Source organism: Oncorhynchus masou, chromosome 24, assembly GCF_036934945.1.
Source record: "Oncorhynchus masou masou isolate Uvic2021 chromosome 24, UVic_Omas_1.1, whole genome shotgun sequence".
Taxonomy (NCBI): Eukaryota; Metazoa; Chordata; class Actinopteri; order Salmoniformes; family Salmonidae; genus Oncorhynchus; species Oncorhynchus masou.
In genome coordinates this window covers 7,033,049-7,046,602 of record NC_088235.1, presented here as the reverse complement: position 1 = coordinate 7,046,602, position 13,554 = coordinate 7,033,049, and the positions used below count along the sequence as shown (strand labels likewise).

Sequence of the window (13,554 nt, the reverse complement as noted above, 5' to 3'; positions counted from 1 at the left end):
CTTGTTAATATGGCTGGCTGCCAGGTGGTATAGATCCTGTTGATCCTTGTTAATATGGCTGGCTGGCTGGTGGTATAGATTCTGTTGATCATTGTTATTATGGCTGGCTGCCAGGTGGTATAGATCCTGTTGATCCTTGTTAATATGGCTGGCTGGCTGGTGGTATAGATCCTGTTGATCCTTGTTAATATGGCTGGCTGGCTGGTGGTATAGATCCTGTTGATCCTTGTTATTATGGCTGGCTGCCAGGTGGTATAGATCCTGTTGATCCTTGTTAATATGGCTGTCTGGCTGGTGGTATAGATCTTTTGATCCTTGTTATTATGGCTGGCAGGTGGTATAGATCCTGTTGATCCTTGTTATTATGGCTGGCTGGTGGTATAGATCCTGTTGATCCTAGTTATTATGGCTGTCAGGTGGTATAGATCCTGTTGATCCTTGTTATTATGGCTGGCTGGCTGGTGGTATAGATCCTGTTGGTCCTTGTTATTATGGCTGGCTGCCTGGTGGTATAGATCCTGTTGATCCTTGTTATTATGGCTGGCTGGCAGGTGGTATAGATCCTGTTGATCCTAGTTATTATGGCTGTCAGGTGGTATAGATCCTGTTGATCCTTGTTATTATGGCTGGCAGGTGGTATAGATCCTGTTGATCCTTGTTATTATGGCTGGCTGGCAGGTGGTATAGATCCTGTTGATCCTTGTTATTATGGCTGGCTGGCAGGTGGTATAGATCCTGTTGATCCTTGTTATTATGGCTGGCTGGTGGTATAGATCCTGTTGATCATAGTTATTATGGCTGGCTGGTGGTATAGATCCTGTTGATCCTTGTTATTATGGCTGGCAGGTGGTATAGATCCTGTTGATCCTTGTTATTATGGCTGCCAGGTGGTATAGATCCTGTTGATCCTTGTTATTATGGCTGGCAGGTGGTATAGATCCTGTTGGTCCTTGTTATTATGGCTGGCTGGTGGTATAGATCCTGTTGATCCTTGTTATTATGGCTGGCTGGTGGTATAGATCCTGTTGGTCCTTGTTATTATGGCTGGCTGGTGGTATAGATCCTGTTGGTCCTTGTTATTATGGCTGGCTGGTGGTATAGATCCTGTTGATCCTTGTTATTATGGCTGGCTGGTGGTATAGATCCTGTTGATCCTTGTTATTATGTCTGGCAGGTGGTATAGATCCTGTTGATCCTAGTTATTATGGCTGGCTGGCTGGTGGTATAGATCCTGTTGATCCTTGTTATTATGGCTGCCAGGTGGTATAGATCCTGTTGATCCTTGTTATTATGGCTGGCAGGTGGTATAGATCCTGTTGATCCTTGTTATTATGGCTGGCTGGCAGGTGGTATAGATCCTGTTGATCCTTGTTATTATGGCTGGTAAATGGTATAGATCCTGTTGATCCTTGTTAATATGGCTGGCTTCCTGCAAGGTTGTATAGATCCTGTTGATCCTTGTTATTATGGCTGGCTGGCAGGTGGTATAGATCCTGTTGATCCTTGTTATTATGGCTGGTAAATGGTATAGATCCTGTTGATCCTTGTTATTATGGCTGGCTTCCTGCTAGGTGATATTGGTCCTGTTGATCCTTGTTATTATGGCTGGCTGGTGGTATAGATCCTGTTGATCCTTGTTATTATGGCTGGCTGGTGGTATAGATCCTGTTGATCCTTGTTATTATGGCTGGCTTCCTGCTAGGTGATATTGGTCCTGTTGATCCTTGTTATTATGGCTGGCTTCCTGCTAGGTGATATTGGTCCTGTTGATCCTTGTTATTATGGCTGGCTGGTGGTATAGATCCTGTTGATCCTTGTTATTATGGCTGGCTGGTGGTATAGATCCTGTTGATCCTTGTTATTATGGCTGGCTGGTGGTATAGATCCTGTTGATCCTTGTTATTATGGCTGGCTGGTGGTATAGATCCTGTTGATCCTTGTTATTATGGCTGGCTGGTGGTATAGATCCTGTTGATCCTTGTTATTATGGCTGGCTGGTGGTATAGATCCTGTTGATCCTTGTTATTATGGCTGGCTTCCTGCTAGGTGATATTGGTCCTGTTGATCCTTGTTATTATGGCTGGCTGGTGGTATAGATCCTGTTGATCCTTGTTATTATGGCTGGCTGGTGGTATAGATCCTGTTGATCCTTGTTATTATGGCTGGCTTCCTGCTAAGTGATATGCGGTGAAGTGCTAGGGACATGCCATCTAATGTACTCAGGGACATCTTATGTACTCTTGTAAAGATATCAGGGACATCTCATTTAATGTTGCTTGTAAAGATATCTCTCTCTCTCTTCCCCTCCCCCTTTCTACCTACCTGGTGATGACGTAGGGAGCAAAGCAGACCATGAACGTGCCGATGAAGGTACTGATTTTCCTGGTTGCTCTCTGTCTCCTCCTCTTCTGCTCCTCCAGACAACGCTCTCGAACACTGATCAGGGAAATATGTGGTTACACTTTATTTGACACACGTGACATGACATGAACATGATTATGTAGTTAGACCTAAAATCAGGTTTCATGAGTTGTCATGAGGTGCCATGAGGTGCCATGTGGTGCCATGAGGTGCCATGGGGTGTCATGAGGTGCCATGGGGTGTCATGAGGTGCCATGGGGTGTCATGAGGTGTCATGAGGTGTCATGAGGTTTCGTGAGGTTTCATGAGGTGTCATGAGGTGCCATGAGGTGCCATTATGTGTCATTAGGTTTCATTAGGTGCCATGAGGTGCCATGAGGTGCCATGAGGTGCCATGAGGTGTCATTATGTTTCATTAGGTGCCAATGGATGTCATGAGGTGCCATGAGGTGTCATTAGACATTTACATTTCATTTAAGTCATTTGGCAGACGCTCTTATCCTGAGCGACTTACAAATTGGTGAATTCACCTTATGACATCCAGTGGAACAGCCACTTTACAATAGTGCATCTAAATCATTTAAGGGGGGGGGGGGGGTGAGAAGGATTACTTTATCCTATCCTAGGTATTCCTTAAAGAGGTGGGGTTTCAGGTGTCTCCGGAAGGTGGTGATTGACTAGGTGTCATGAGGTGTCATGAGGTGTCATGAGGTGTCATGAGGTGTCATGAGGTGTCGTGAGGTTTCGTGAGGTTTCGTGAGGTTTCATGAGGTTTCATGAGGTGTCATTAGGTGCCATGAGGTGTCATGAGGTGCCATGAGGTGCCATGAGGTGCCATGAGGTGCCATGAGGTGCCATGAGGTGCCATGAGGTGCCATGAGGTGTCATGAGGTGTCATGAGGTGCCACGAGGTGTCACGAGGTGCCATTAGGTGTCATGAGGTGCCATGAGGTGTCATGAGGTGCCATGAGGTGCCATGAGGTGCCATGAGGTGTCATGAGGTGTCATAAGGTGCCATGAGGTGCCATTATGTGTCATTACATGTGTGCTTCGGTGTGCTGTAATGACACGAGGTGTCATTAGGTGTGCTTAGCTGTGCTGAATTGCCATGAGGTGCCATTTGTTGTCTGTTTATCTGTCAGCCATAGAGATTGAGGACGACAGTGTGCATGTGTGTATGTGTGCGTGTGTGTGCATATGCATGTGCACATGGCAGTCGTAAACAGCAATACAGCAATGCGTTTGGTGTGTGTGTGGTCTGGTGTGTGATGATGATGGTTATAGAATTTAACCCACATCAGACTGTTTTATCCTGAAAAACAGACTGAGAGTCTGTCTATCACGCCACAGTAAATGACCATGTCATAGGAGACCCCTCCCACTCAGTAAAACACTGGCTTTATCCTATTCTAACCAGGAAACAGACTGAGAGTCTGTCTATAACGCCACAGTAAATGACCATGTCATAGGAGACCCCTCCCACTCAGTAAAACACTGGCTTTATCCTATTCTAACCAGGAAACAGACTGGGAGTCTGTCTATAACGCCACAGTAAATGACCATGTACTAGGAGACCCCTCCCACTCAGTAAAACACTGGCTTTATCCTATTCTAACCAGGAAACAGACTGAGAGTCTGTCTATAACGCCACAGTAAATGACCATGTCATAGGAGACCCCTCCCACTCAGTAAAACACTGGCTTTATCCTATTCTAACCAGGAAACGGACTGAGAGTCTGTCTATAACGCCACAGTAAATGACCATGTCATAGGAGACCCCTCCCACTCAGTAAAACACTGGCTTTATCCTATTCTAACCAGGAAACAGACAACGAGTCTGTCTATAACGCCACAGTAAATGACCATGTCATAGGAGACCCCTCCCACTCAGTAAAACACTGGCTTTATCCTATTCTAACCAGGAAACCGACAGTCTGTCTATAACGCCACAGTAAATGACCATGTCATAGGAGACCCCTCCCACTCAGTAAAACACTGGCTTTATCCTATTCTAACCAGGAAACAGACTGAGAGTCTGTCTATAACGCCACAGTAAATGACCATGTCATAGGAGACCCCTCCCACTCAGTAAAACACTGGCTTTATCCTATTCTAACCAGGAAACAGACTGAGAGTCTGTCTATAACGCCACAGTAAATGACCATGTCATAGGAGACCCCTCCCACTCAGTAAAACACTGGCTTTATCCTATTCTAACCAGGAAACAGACAGTCTGTCTATAACGCCACAGTAAATGACCATGTCATAGGAGACCCCTCCCACTCAGTAAAACACTGGCTTTATCCTATTCTAACCAGGAAACAGACTGTCTGTCTATAACGCCACAGTAAATGACCATGTCATAGGAGACCCCTCCCACTCAGTAAAACACTGGCTTTATCCTATTCTAACCAGGAAACAGACTGTCTGTCTATAACGCCACAGTAAATGACCATGTCATAGGAGACCCCTCCCACTCAGTAAAACACTGGCTTTATCCTATTCTAACCAAGAAACAGCCTGCATCCCAAATGGCACCTCCATTCCCTATGCACTACATTCAACCAGGGCTCTGATCTAAAGTGGTGCACTACAGAGGGAACAAGGTGCCATGCATCCAGAGCTGAAACAATCTGGAGTTACTACATGTAGAACAGATATAACCATTAACTATCTGGAGTTACTACATGTAGAACAGATATAACCATTAACTATCTGGGGTTACTACATGTAGAACAGATATAACCATTAACTATCTGGGGTTACTACATGTAGAACAGATATAACCATTAACTATCTGGGGTTACTACATGTAGAACAGATATAACCATTAACTATCTGGGGTTACTACATGTAGATATAACCATTAACTATCTGGAGTTACTACATGTAGAACAGATATAACCATTAACTATCTGGGGTTACGACATGTAGAACATACTCTATATTGAACACAATAGAAGAGAACACAGTAAAACATAATAGATTAGAACACAATAGAATAGAACACAGTAAAACATAATGGATTTGAACACAATAGAATAGAACACAGTAAAACATAATGTATTAGAACACAATAGAATAGAACACAACGGAATAGAACACAATAGAACACAATAGAATAGAACACAGTAAAACATAATAGATTAGAACACAATATAATAGAACACAACAGAATAGAACACAATTTAATAGAACACAATATAACACAACACAATATCATAGAACACAATAGACCACAACACAATAAAACACAACACAATATCATAGAACACAATATAACACAACACAATATAATAGAACGCAATAGAACACAACACAATAAAACACAACACAATATAATAGAACACAATATAACACAACACAATATAACACAACACAATATCATAGAACACAATATAACACAACACAATATAATAGAACGCAATAGAACACAACACAATAAAACACAACACAATATAATAGAACACAATATAACACAACACAATATAATAGAACACAATAGAACACAATAGAACACAACACAATATAATAGAACACAATATAATAGAACACAATATAACACAACACAATATAATAGAACACAATAGAACACAACACAATAAAACACAACACAATATAATAGAACACAACACAATATAATAGAACACAACACAATAGAACACAACACAATATAATAGAACACAATAGAACACAACACAATATACCACAACACAATATAACACAACACAATATAATAGAACACAATAGAACACAACACAATATAATAGAACACAACAGTAGAGAACACAATACAATAGAACACAACAGAATAGAACACAACAGAATATAACACAACACAATAGAACACAACAGAATATAACACAACAGATCATAATAGAATAAAGAAATCTCCCATGATGCATTGTTCTGGTTTCAACATGAATTCAAAACAATAGTGAGTTGGAGTAAGGTGAGTTGGAGAAAGGTCAGTTGGAGTAAGGTCAGCTGGAGTAAGGTGAGTTGGAGTAAGGTGAGTTGGAGTAAGTTGAGTTGGAGTAAGGTCAGTTGGAGTAAGGTGAGTTGGAGTAAGGTCCGTTGGAGTAAGGTGAGTTGGAGTAAGGTGAGTTGGAGTAAGTCGAGTTGGAGTAAGGTGAGTTGGAGTAAGGTGAGTTGGAGTAAGGTGAGTTGGAGAAAGGTGAGTTGGAGTAAGGTCAGTTGGAGTAAAGTGAGTTGGAGTAAGGTGAGTTGGAGTAAGGAGAGTTGGGGTAAGGTGAGTTGGAGTAAGGTGAGTTGGAGTAAGGTGAGTTGGAGTAAGGTGAGTTGGAGAAAGGTGAGTTGGAGTAAGGTCAGTTGGAGTAAAGTGAGTTGGAGTAAGGTGAGTTGGAGTAAGGAGAGTTGGAGTAAGGTGAGTTGGAAAGGTGAGTTGGAGTAAGGTGAGTTGGAGTAAGGCGAGTTGGAGTAAGGAGAGTTGGAGTAAGGTCAGTTGGAGTAAGGTGAGTTGGAGTAAGGTGAGTTGGAGTAAGGTGAGTTGGAGTAAGGTGAGTTGGAGTAAGATCAGTTGGAGTAAGGTAAGTTGGAGTAAGGTGAGTTGGAAAGGTGAGTTGGAGTAAGGTGAGTTGGGGTAAGGTGAGTTGGAGTAAGGTCAGTTGGAGTAAGGTGAGTTGGAGTAAGGTGAGTTGGAGTAAGGTGAGTTGGAAAGGTGAGTTGGAGTAAGGTGAGTTGGAGTAAGGTGAGTTGGAGTAAGGTGAGTTGGAGTAAGGTGAGTTGGAAAGGTGAGTTGGAGTAAGGTGAGTTGGAAAGGTGAGTTGGAGTAAGGTCAGTTGGAGTAAGGTGAGTTGGAGTAAGGTGAGTTGGAAAGGTGAGTTGGAGTAAGGTCAGTTGGAGTAAGGTCAGTTGGAGTAAGGTGAGTTGGAGTAAGGTGAGTTGGAGTAAGGTGAGTTGGAGTAAGGTCAGTTGGAGTAAGGTGAGTTGGAGTAAGGTGAGTTGGAGTAAGGTGAGTTGGAAAGGTGAGTTGGAGTAAGGAAGACAGAGAGAAATGCAACTCAAAGACCTCCTCTTACCTTGGGTGAATATCCACAAGCAGCACTAACGTTTGCATTGTGATAACGTCTATCCGTTTACAGTGGAACCTTGCCACCTTCAGCACTTTCAGGTAAGTGACGCACAGGACTAGAAAGGACAGGAGAAAGGTGAGGGAGTGAAACGCCACAGTAAAGACAACAAACGGAGTCTGACTGTTGTCCGTCACGTCGGAGAGCGTGCACGACGCGTAAAGTGGACGGTATCCCACCCACGAGAGGCAAGCAGCCGCCGTCGAAAAAGACATAGAATGTATCCACGTGTATCCGAGCACGAGAGCGGCATCTCTATGTCGTATCCTAGAGTGGTACCTCAACGGGAACACGACAGCGATCCACCTGTCGATGCTCAGAGCGGCCACGCTCAACATCGAATTAGTCGTTAAAAACGTCTCCGAGAAGCCGACGAACTGACAGAGCGCATCACTTCCGGGTTGACCCTTGTTGACGAGACCCGCCAGAGTTAGAGGCATGTTGGCAACGGTCAGCAACAAGTTACAAAAAGTGAGGTTGAGGGTGAACACACAGGGCACTCGCTTCCTGATCTGTGGGTTGTACAGAAAGCAGATCAGCACCACGGCGTTGGACAGCAACGACACTGCGATAATGACTAGCATCAAGACGGAGAGAAGCACCTCCACGGCGGCCATGGTGTGTGTCCCAGTCACTTGTTATGAATCTGCTTTTTGGTCATGATTATGTCCACATCCAGCCACCGTATGTGGCTATGGAATAAAGGCCTGGTGTTAGCTGGAAGACTCACCCCACATCCAGACATTCCCGGTTATATCCCTCTCCTGTGGAGCGCAGCCGTGTCTCTCCTCTGCCTCGTTGTCCTCAGACTTCTACTGCAGGAAGCAGCAAGAGGGGATGGTGAAGTCCATCAAGTTAGGAGGATTCCGAACGTAATGAGAGAGGCCGAGAGAGAGGCAAGTAAACTCCCCCGTTTACGACGAAGTGCAAAGAAACGCCAGCTGTCAGGCGCTGTGCCAATATGCCCGTGTCTCTGCAGTGGTGTTATCTTCTGTGACGCTGCTCTCTGAAGACAGCTCCTCTCTCTCTCTCTCTCCCTCTCTCTCTCTCTCTCTCTCTCTCTCTCTCCCTCTCTCTCTCTCTCTCTCTCTCTCTCTCTCTCTCTCTCTCTCTCTCTCTCTCTCTCTTCTTCAGAATAGACTGAGTGGGAGGTAGATCTCCTCTCTCTCTATTCAGAATAGACTGAGTGGGAGGTAGATCTCTCTCTCTCTATTCAGAAAAAACTGAGTGGGAGGTAGATCTCCTCTCTCTCTCTTCAGAATAGACTGTGTGGGAGGTAGATCTCCTCTCTCTCTCTTCAGAATAGACTGAGTGGGAGGTAGATCTCTCTCTCTCTATTCAGAATAGACTGAGTGGGAGGTAGATCTCCTCTCTCTCTCTTCAGAATAGACTGAATGGGAGGTAGATCTCTCTCTCTCTCTTCAGAATAGACTGAGTGGGAGGTAGATCTCCTCTCTCTCTCTCTCTCTTCAGAATAGACTGAGTGGGAGGTAGATCTCCTCTCTCTCTCTCTTCAGAATAGACTGAGTGGGAGGTAGATCTCTCTCTCTCTCTCTCTCTCTTCAGAATAGACTGAGTGGGAGGTAGATCTCTCTCTCTCTCTCTCTTCAGAATAGACTGAGTGGAAGGTAGATCTCCTCTCTCTCTTCAGAATAGACAGGCACAGAGAGACAGAAAACACAGGTATACATACCCAAGTGGGGAAGATGGGCGACACCGAGGAGGCGGGGTGAGACAAGCAGAAGGTCAGGTCAGGTCTTTACAGTTCTGTTTCAGTAAGGGTCTTTACAGTTCTCTGTTTCAGGAAGGGTCTTTACAGTTCTCTGTTTCACTAAGGGTCTTTACAGTTCTCTGTTTCAGTAAGGGTCTTTACAGTTCTCTGTTTCAGTAAGGGTCTTTACAGTTCTCTGTTTCACTAAGGGTCTTTACAGTTCTCTGTTTCAGTAAGGGTCTTTACAGTTCTCTGTTTTAGTAAGGGTCTTTACAGTTCTCTGTTTCAGTAAGGGTCTTTACAGTTCTCTGTTTTAGTAAGGGTCTTTACAGTTCTCTGTTTCAGTAAGGGTCTTTACAGTTTTCTGTTTCACTAAGGGTCTTTACAGTTCTCTGTTTCAGTAAGGGTCTTTACAGTTCTCTGTTTCAGTAAGGGTCTTTACAGTTCTCTGTTTTAGTAAGGGTCTTTACAGTTTTCTGTTTCACTAAGGGTCTTTACAGTTCTCTGTTTCAGTAAGGGTCTTTACAGTTCTCTGTTTCAGTAAGGGTCTTTACAGTTCTCTGTTTCAGTAAGGGTCTTTACAGTTCTCTGTTTCACTAAGGGTCTTTACAGTTCTCTGTTTCAGTAAGGGTCTTTACAGTTCTCTGTTTCAGTAAGGGTCTTTACAGTTCTCTGTTTCAGTAAGGGTCTTTACAGTTCTCTGTTTCACTAAGGGTCTTTACAGTTCTCTGTTTCACTAAGGGTCTTTACAGTTCTCTGTTTTAGTAAGGGTCTTTACAGTTCTCTGTTTCAGTAAGGGTCTTTACAGTTCTCTGTTTCAGTAAGGGTCTTTACAGTTCTCTGTTTCAGTAAGGGTCTTTACAGTTCTCTGTTTCACTAAGGGTCTTTACAGTTCTCTGTTTCAGTAAGGGTCTTTACAGTTCTCTGTTTCAGTAAGGGTCTTTACAGTTCTCTGTTTCACTAAGGGTCTTTACAGTTCTCTGTTTCAGTAATGGTCTTTACAGTTCTCTGTTTCACTAAGGGTCTTTACAGTTCTCTGTTTCAGTAAGGGTCTTTACAGTTCTCTGTTTTAGTAAGGGTCTTTACAGTTCTCTGTTTCAGTAAGGGTCTTTACAGTTCTCTGTTTCACTAAGGGTCTTTACAGTTCTCTGTTTTAGTAAGGGTCTTTACAGTTCTCTGTTTCAGTAAGGGTCTTTACAGTTCTCTGTTTCACTAAGGGTCTTTACAGTTCTCTGTTTTAGTAAGGGTCTTTACAGTTCTCTGTTTCAGTAAGGGTCTTTACAGTTCTCTGTTTCACTAAGGGTCTTTACAGTTCTCTGTTTTAGTAAGGGTCTTTACAGTTCTCTGTTTCAGTAAGGGTCTTTACAGTTCTCTGTTTCACTAAGGGTCTTTACAGTTCTCTGTTTCAGTAAGGGTCTTTACAGTTCTCTGTTTTAGTAAGGGTCTTTACAGTTCTCTGTTTCACTAAGGGTCTTTACAGTTCTCTGTTTCAGTAAGGGTCTTTACAGTTCTCTGTTTCAGTAAGGGTCTTTACAGTTCTCTGTTTCAGTAATGGTCTTTACAGTTCTCTGTTTCACTAAGGGTCTTTACAGTTCTCTGTTTCAGTAAGGGTCTTTACAGTTCTCTGTTTTAGTAAGGGTCTTTACAGTTCTCTGTTTCAGTAAGGGTCTTTACAGTTCTCTGTTTCACTAAGGGTCTTTACAGTTCTCTGTTTCAGTAAGGGTCTTTATTGTTCTCTGTTTCAGTAAGGGTCTTTACAGTTCTGTTTCACTAAGGGTCTTTACAGTTCTCTGTTTCACTAAGGGTCTTTACAGTTGTTCTCTGTTTCAATAAGGGTCTTTACAGTTCTCTGTTTCAGTAAGGGTCTTTGCAGTTGTTCTCTGTTTCAGTAAGGGTCTTTACAGTTCTCTGTTTCAGTAAGGGTCTTTACAGTTCTCTGTTTCAGTAAGGGTCTTTACAGTTGTTCTCTGTTTCAGTAAGGGTCTTTACAGTTGTTCTCTGTTTCAGTAAGGGTCTTTACAGTTCTCTGTTTCACTAAGGGTCTTTACAGTTCTCTGTTTCAGTAAGGGTCTTTACAGTTGTTCTCTGTTTCACTAAGGGTCTTTACAGTTCTCTGTTTCAGTAAGGGTCTTTACAGTTGTTCTCTGTTTCAGTAAGGGTCTTTACAGTTGTTATCTCTTTCAGTAAGGGTCTTTACAGTTCTCTGTTTCAGTAAGGGTCTTTACAGTTGTTCTCTGTTTCTGTAAGGGTCTTTACAGTTCTCTGTTTCAGTAAGGGTCTTTACAGTTCTCTGTTTCAGTAAGGGTCTTTATTGTTCTCTGTTTCAGTAAGGGTCTTTACAGTTCTCTGTTTCACTAAGGGTCTTTACAGTTCTCTGTTTCACTAAGGGTCTTTACAGTTGTTCTCTGTTTCACTAAGGGTCTTTACAGTTCTCTGTTTCAGTAAGGGTCTTTGCAGTTGTTCTCTGTTTCAGTAAGGGTCTTTACAGTTCTCTGTTTCAGTAAGGGTCTTTACAGTTCTCTGTTTCAGTAAGGGTCTTTACAGTTGTTCTCTGTTTCAGTAAGGGTCTTTACAGTTGTTCTCTGTTTCAGTAAGGGTCTTTACAGTTCTCTGTTTCACTAAGGGTCTTTACAGTTCTCTGTTTCAGTAAGGGTCTTTACAGTTGTTCTCTGTTTCACTAAGGGTCTTTACAGTTCTCTGTTTCAGTAAGGGTCTTTACAGTTGTTCTCTGTTTCAGTAAGGGTCTTTACAGTTGTTATCTCTTTCAGTAAGGGTCTTTACAGTTCTCTGTTTCAGTAAGGGTCTTTACAGTTGTTCTCTGTTTCACTAAGGGTCTTTACAGTTCTCTGTTTCAGTAAGGGTCTTTACAGTTGTTCTCTGTTTCACTAAGGGTCTTTACAGTTCTCTGTTTCAGTAAGGGTCTTTACAGTTGTTCTCTGTTTCAGTAAGGGTCTTTACAGTTCTCTGTTTCAGTAAGGGTCTTTACAGTTCTCTGTTTCAGTAAGGGTCTTTACAGTTGTTCTCTGTTTCTGTAAGGGTCTTTACAGTTCTCTGTTTCAGTAAGGGTCTTTACAGTTCTCTGTTTCAGTAAGGGTCTTTATTGTTCTCTGTTTCAGTAAGGGTCTTTACAGTTCTCTGTTTCACTAAGGGTCTTTACAGTTCTCTGTTTCACTAAGGGTCTTTACAGTTGTTCTCTGTTTCACTAAGGGTCTTTACAGTTCTCTGTTTCAGTAAGGGTCTTTGCAGTTGTTCTCTGTTTCAGTAAGGGTCTTTACAGTTCTCTGTTTCAGTAAGGGTCTTTACAGTTCTCTGTTTCAGAAAGGGTCTTTACAGTTCTCTGTTTCACTAAGGGTCTTTACAGTTCTCTGTTTCAGAAAGGGTCTTTACAGTTCTCTGTTTCACTAAGGGTCTTTACAGTTCTCTGTTTCAGTAAGGGTCTTTACAGTTCTCTGTTTCAGTAAGGGTCTTTACAGTTCTCTGTTTCAGAAAGGGTCTTTACAGTTGTTCTCTGTTTCACTAAGGGTCTTTACAGTTCTCTGTTTCACTAAGGGTCTTTACAGTTCTCTGTTTCAGTAAGGGTCTTTATTGTTCTCTGTTTCACTAAGGGTCTTTACAGTTCTCTGTTTCAGTAAGGGTCTTTACAGTTCTCTGTTTCAGTAAGGGTCTTTACAGTTCTCTGTTTCACTAAGGGTCTTTACAGTTCTCTGTTTCAGTAAGGGTCTTTACAGTTCTCTGTTTCAGTAAGGGTCTTTACAGTTCTCTGTTTCAGTAAGGGTCTTTACAGTTCTCTGTTTCAGTAAGGGTCTTTACAGTTGTTCTCTGTTTCAGTAAGGGTCTTTACAGTTCTCTGTTTCAGTAAGGGTCTTTACAGTTCTCTGTTTCAGTAAGGGTCTTTACAGTTCTCTGTTTCAGTAAGGGTCTTTACAGTTCTCTGTTTCACTAAGGGTCTTTACAGTTCTCTGTTTCAGTAAGGGTCTTTATTGTTCTCTGTTTCAGTAAGGGTCTTTACAGTTCTGTTTCACAAAGGGTCTTTACAGTTCTCTGTTTCACTAAGGGTCTTTACAGTTGTTCTCTGTTTCACTAAGGGTCTTTACAGTTCTCTGTTTCAGTAAGGGTCTTTGCAGTTGTTCTCTGTTTCAGTAAGGGTCTTTACAGTTCTCTGTTTCAGTAAGGGTCTTTACAGTTCTCTGTTTCAGAAAGGGTCTTTACAGTTCTCTGTTTCACTAAGGGTCTTTACAGTTCTCTGTTTCAGTAAGGGTCTTTACAGTTCTCTGTTTCAGTAAGGGTCTTTACAGTTGTTCTCTGTTTCAGTAAGGGTCTTTACAGTTGTTCTCTGTTTCAGTAAGGGTCTTTACAGTTCTCTGTTTCACTAAGGGTCTTTACAGTTCT

The 13,554-nt window shown here is 42.5% G+C and overlaps 1 protein-coding gene across 1 annotated transcript; it reads right to left on the bottom strand.

Moving 5' to 3' along the window:
• Positions 1-2,318: 2,318 nt before the first annotated feature.
• On the bottom strand, positions 2,319-8,071 carry LOC135511547 (G-protein coupled receptor 26-like). Its single transcript, XM_064933031.1, has 2 exons — positions 7,404-8,071; positions 2,319-2,436 (listed from the first exon to the last, which is right to left on the bottom strand). Exons 1-2 carry the CDS (start codon positions 8,069-8,071, stop codon positions 2,319-2,321), a joined length of 786 nt encoding a protein of 261 aa, XP_064789103.1.
• Positions 8,072-13,554: the final 5,483 nt, after the last annotated feature.

Coding starts and splice junctions, on each gene's coding strand:
- LOC135511547 (XM_064933031.1), bottom strand. CDS start 8,071: ATGGCCGCCGTGGAGGTGCTTCTCTCCGTCTTGATGCTAGTCATTATC. Junction 2,437..7,403: donor CTTGTGGATATTCACCCAAG/GTAAGAGGAGGT, acceptor TTCCCTGATCAG/TGTTCGAGAGCGTTGTCTGG.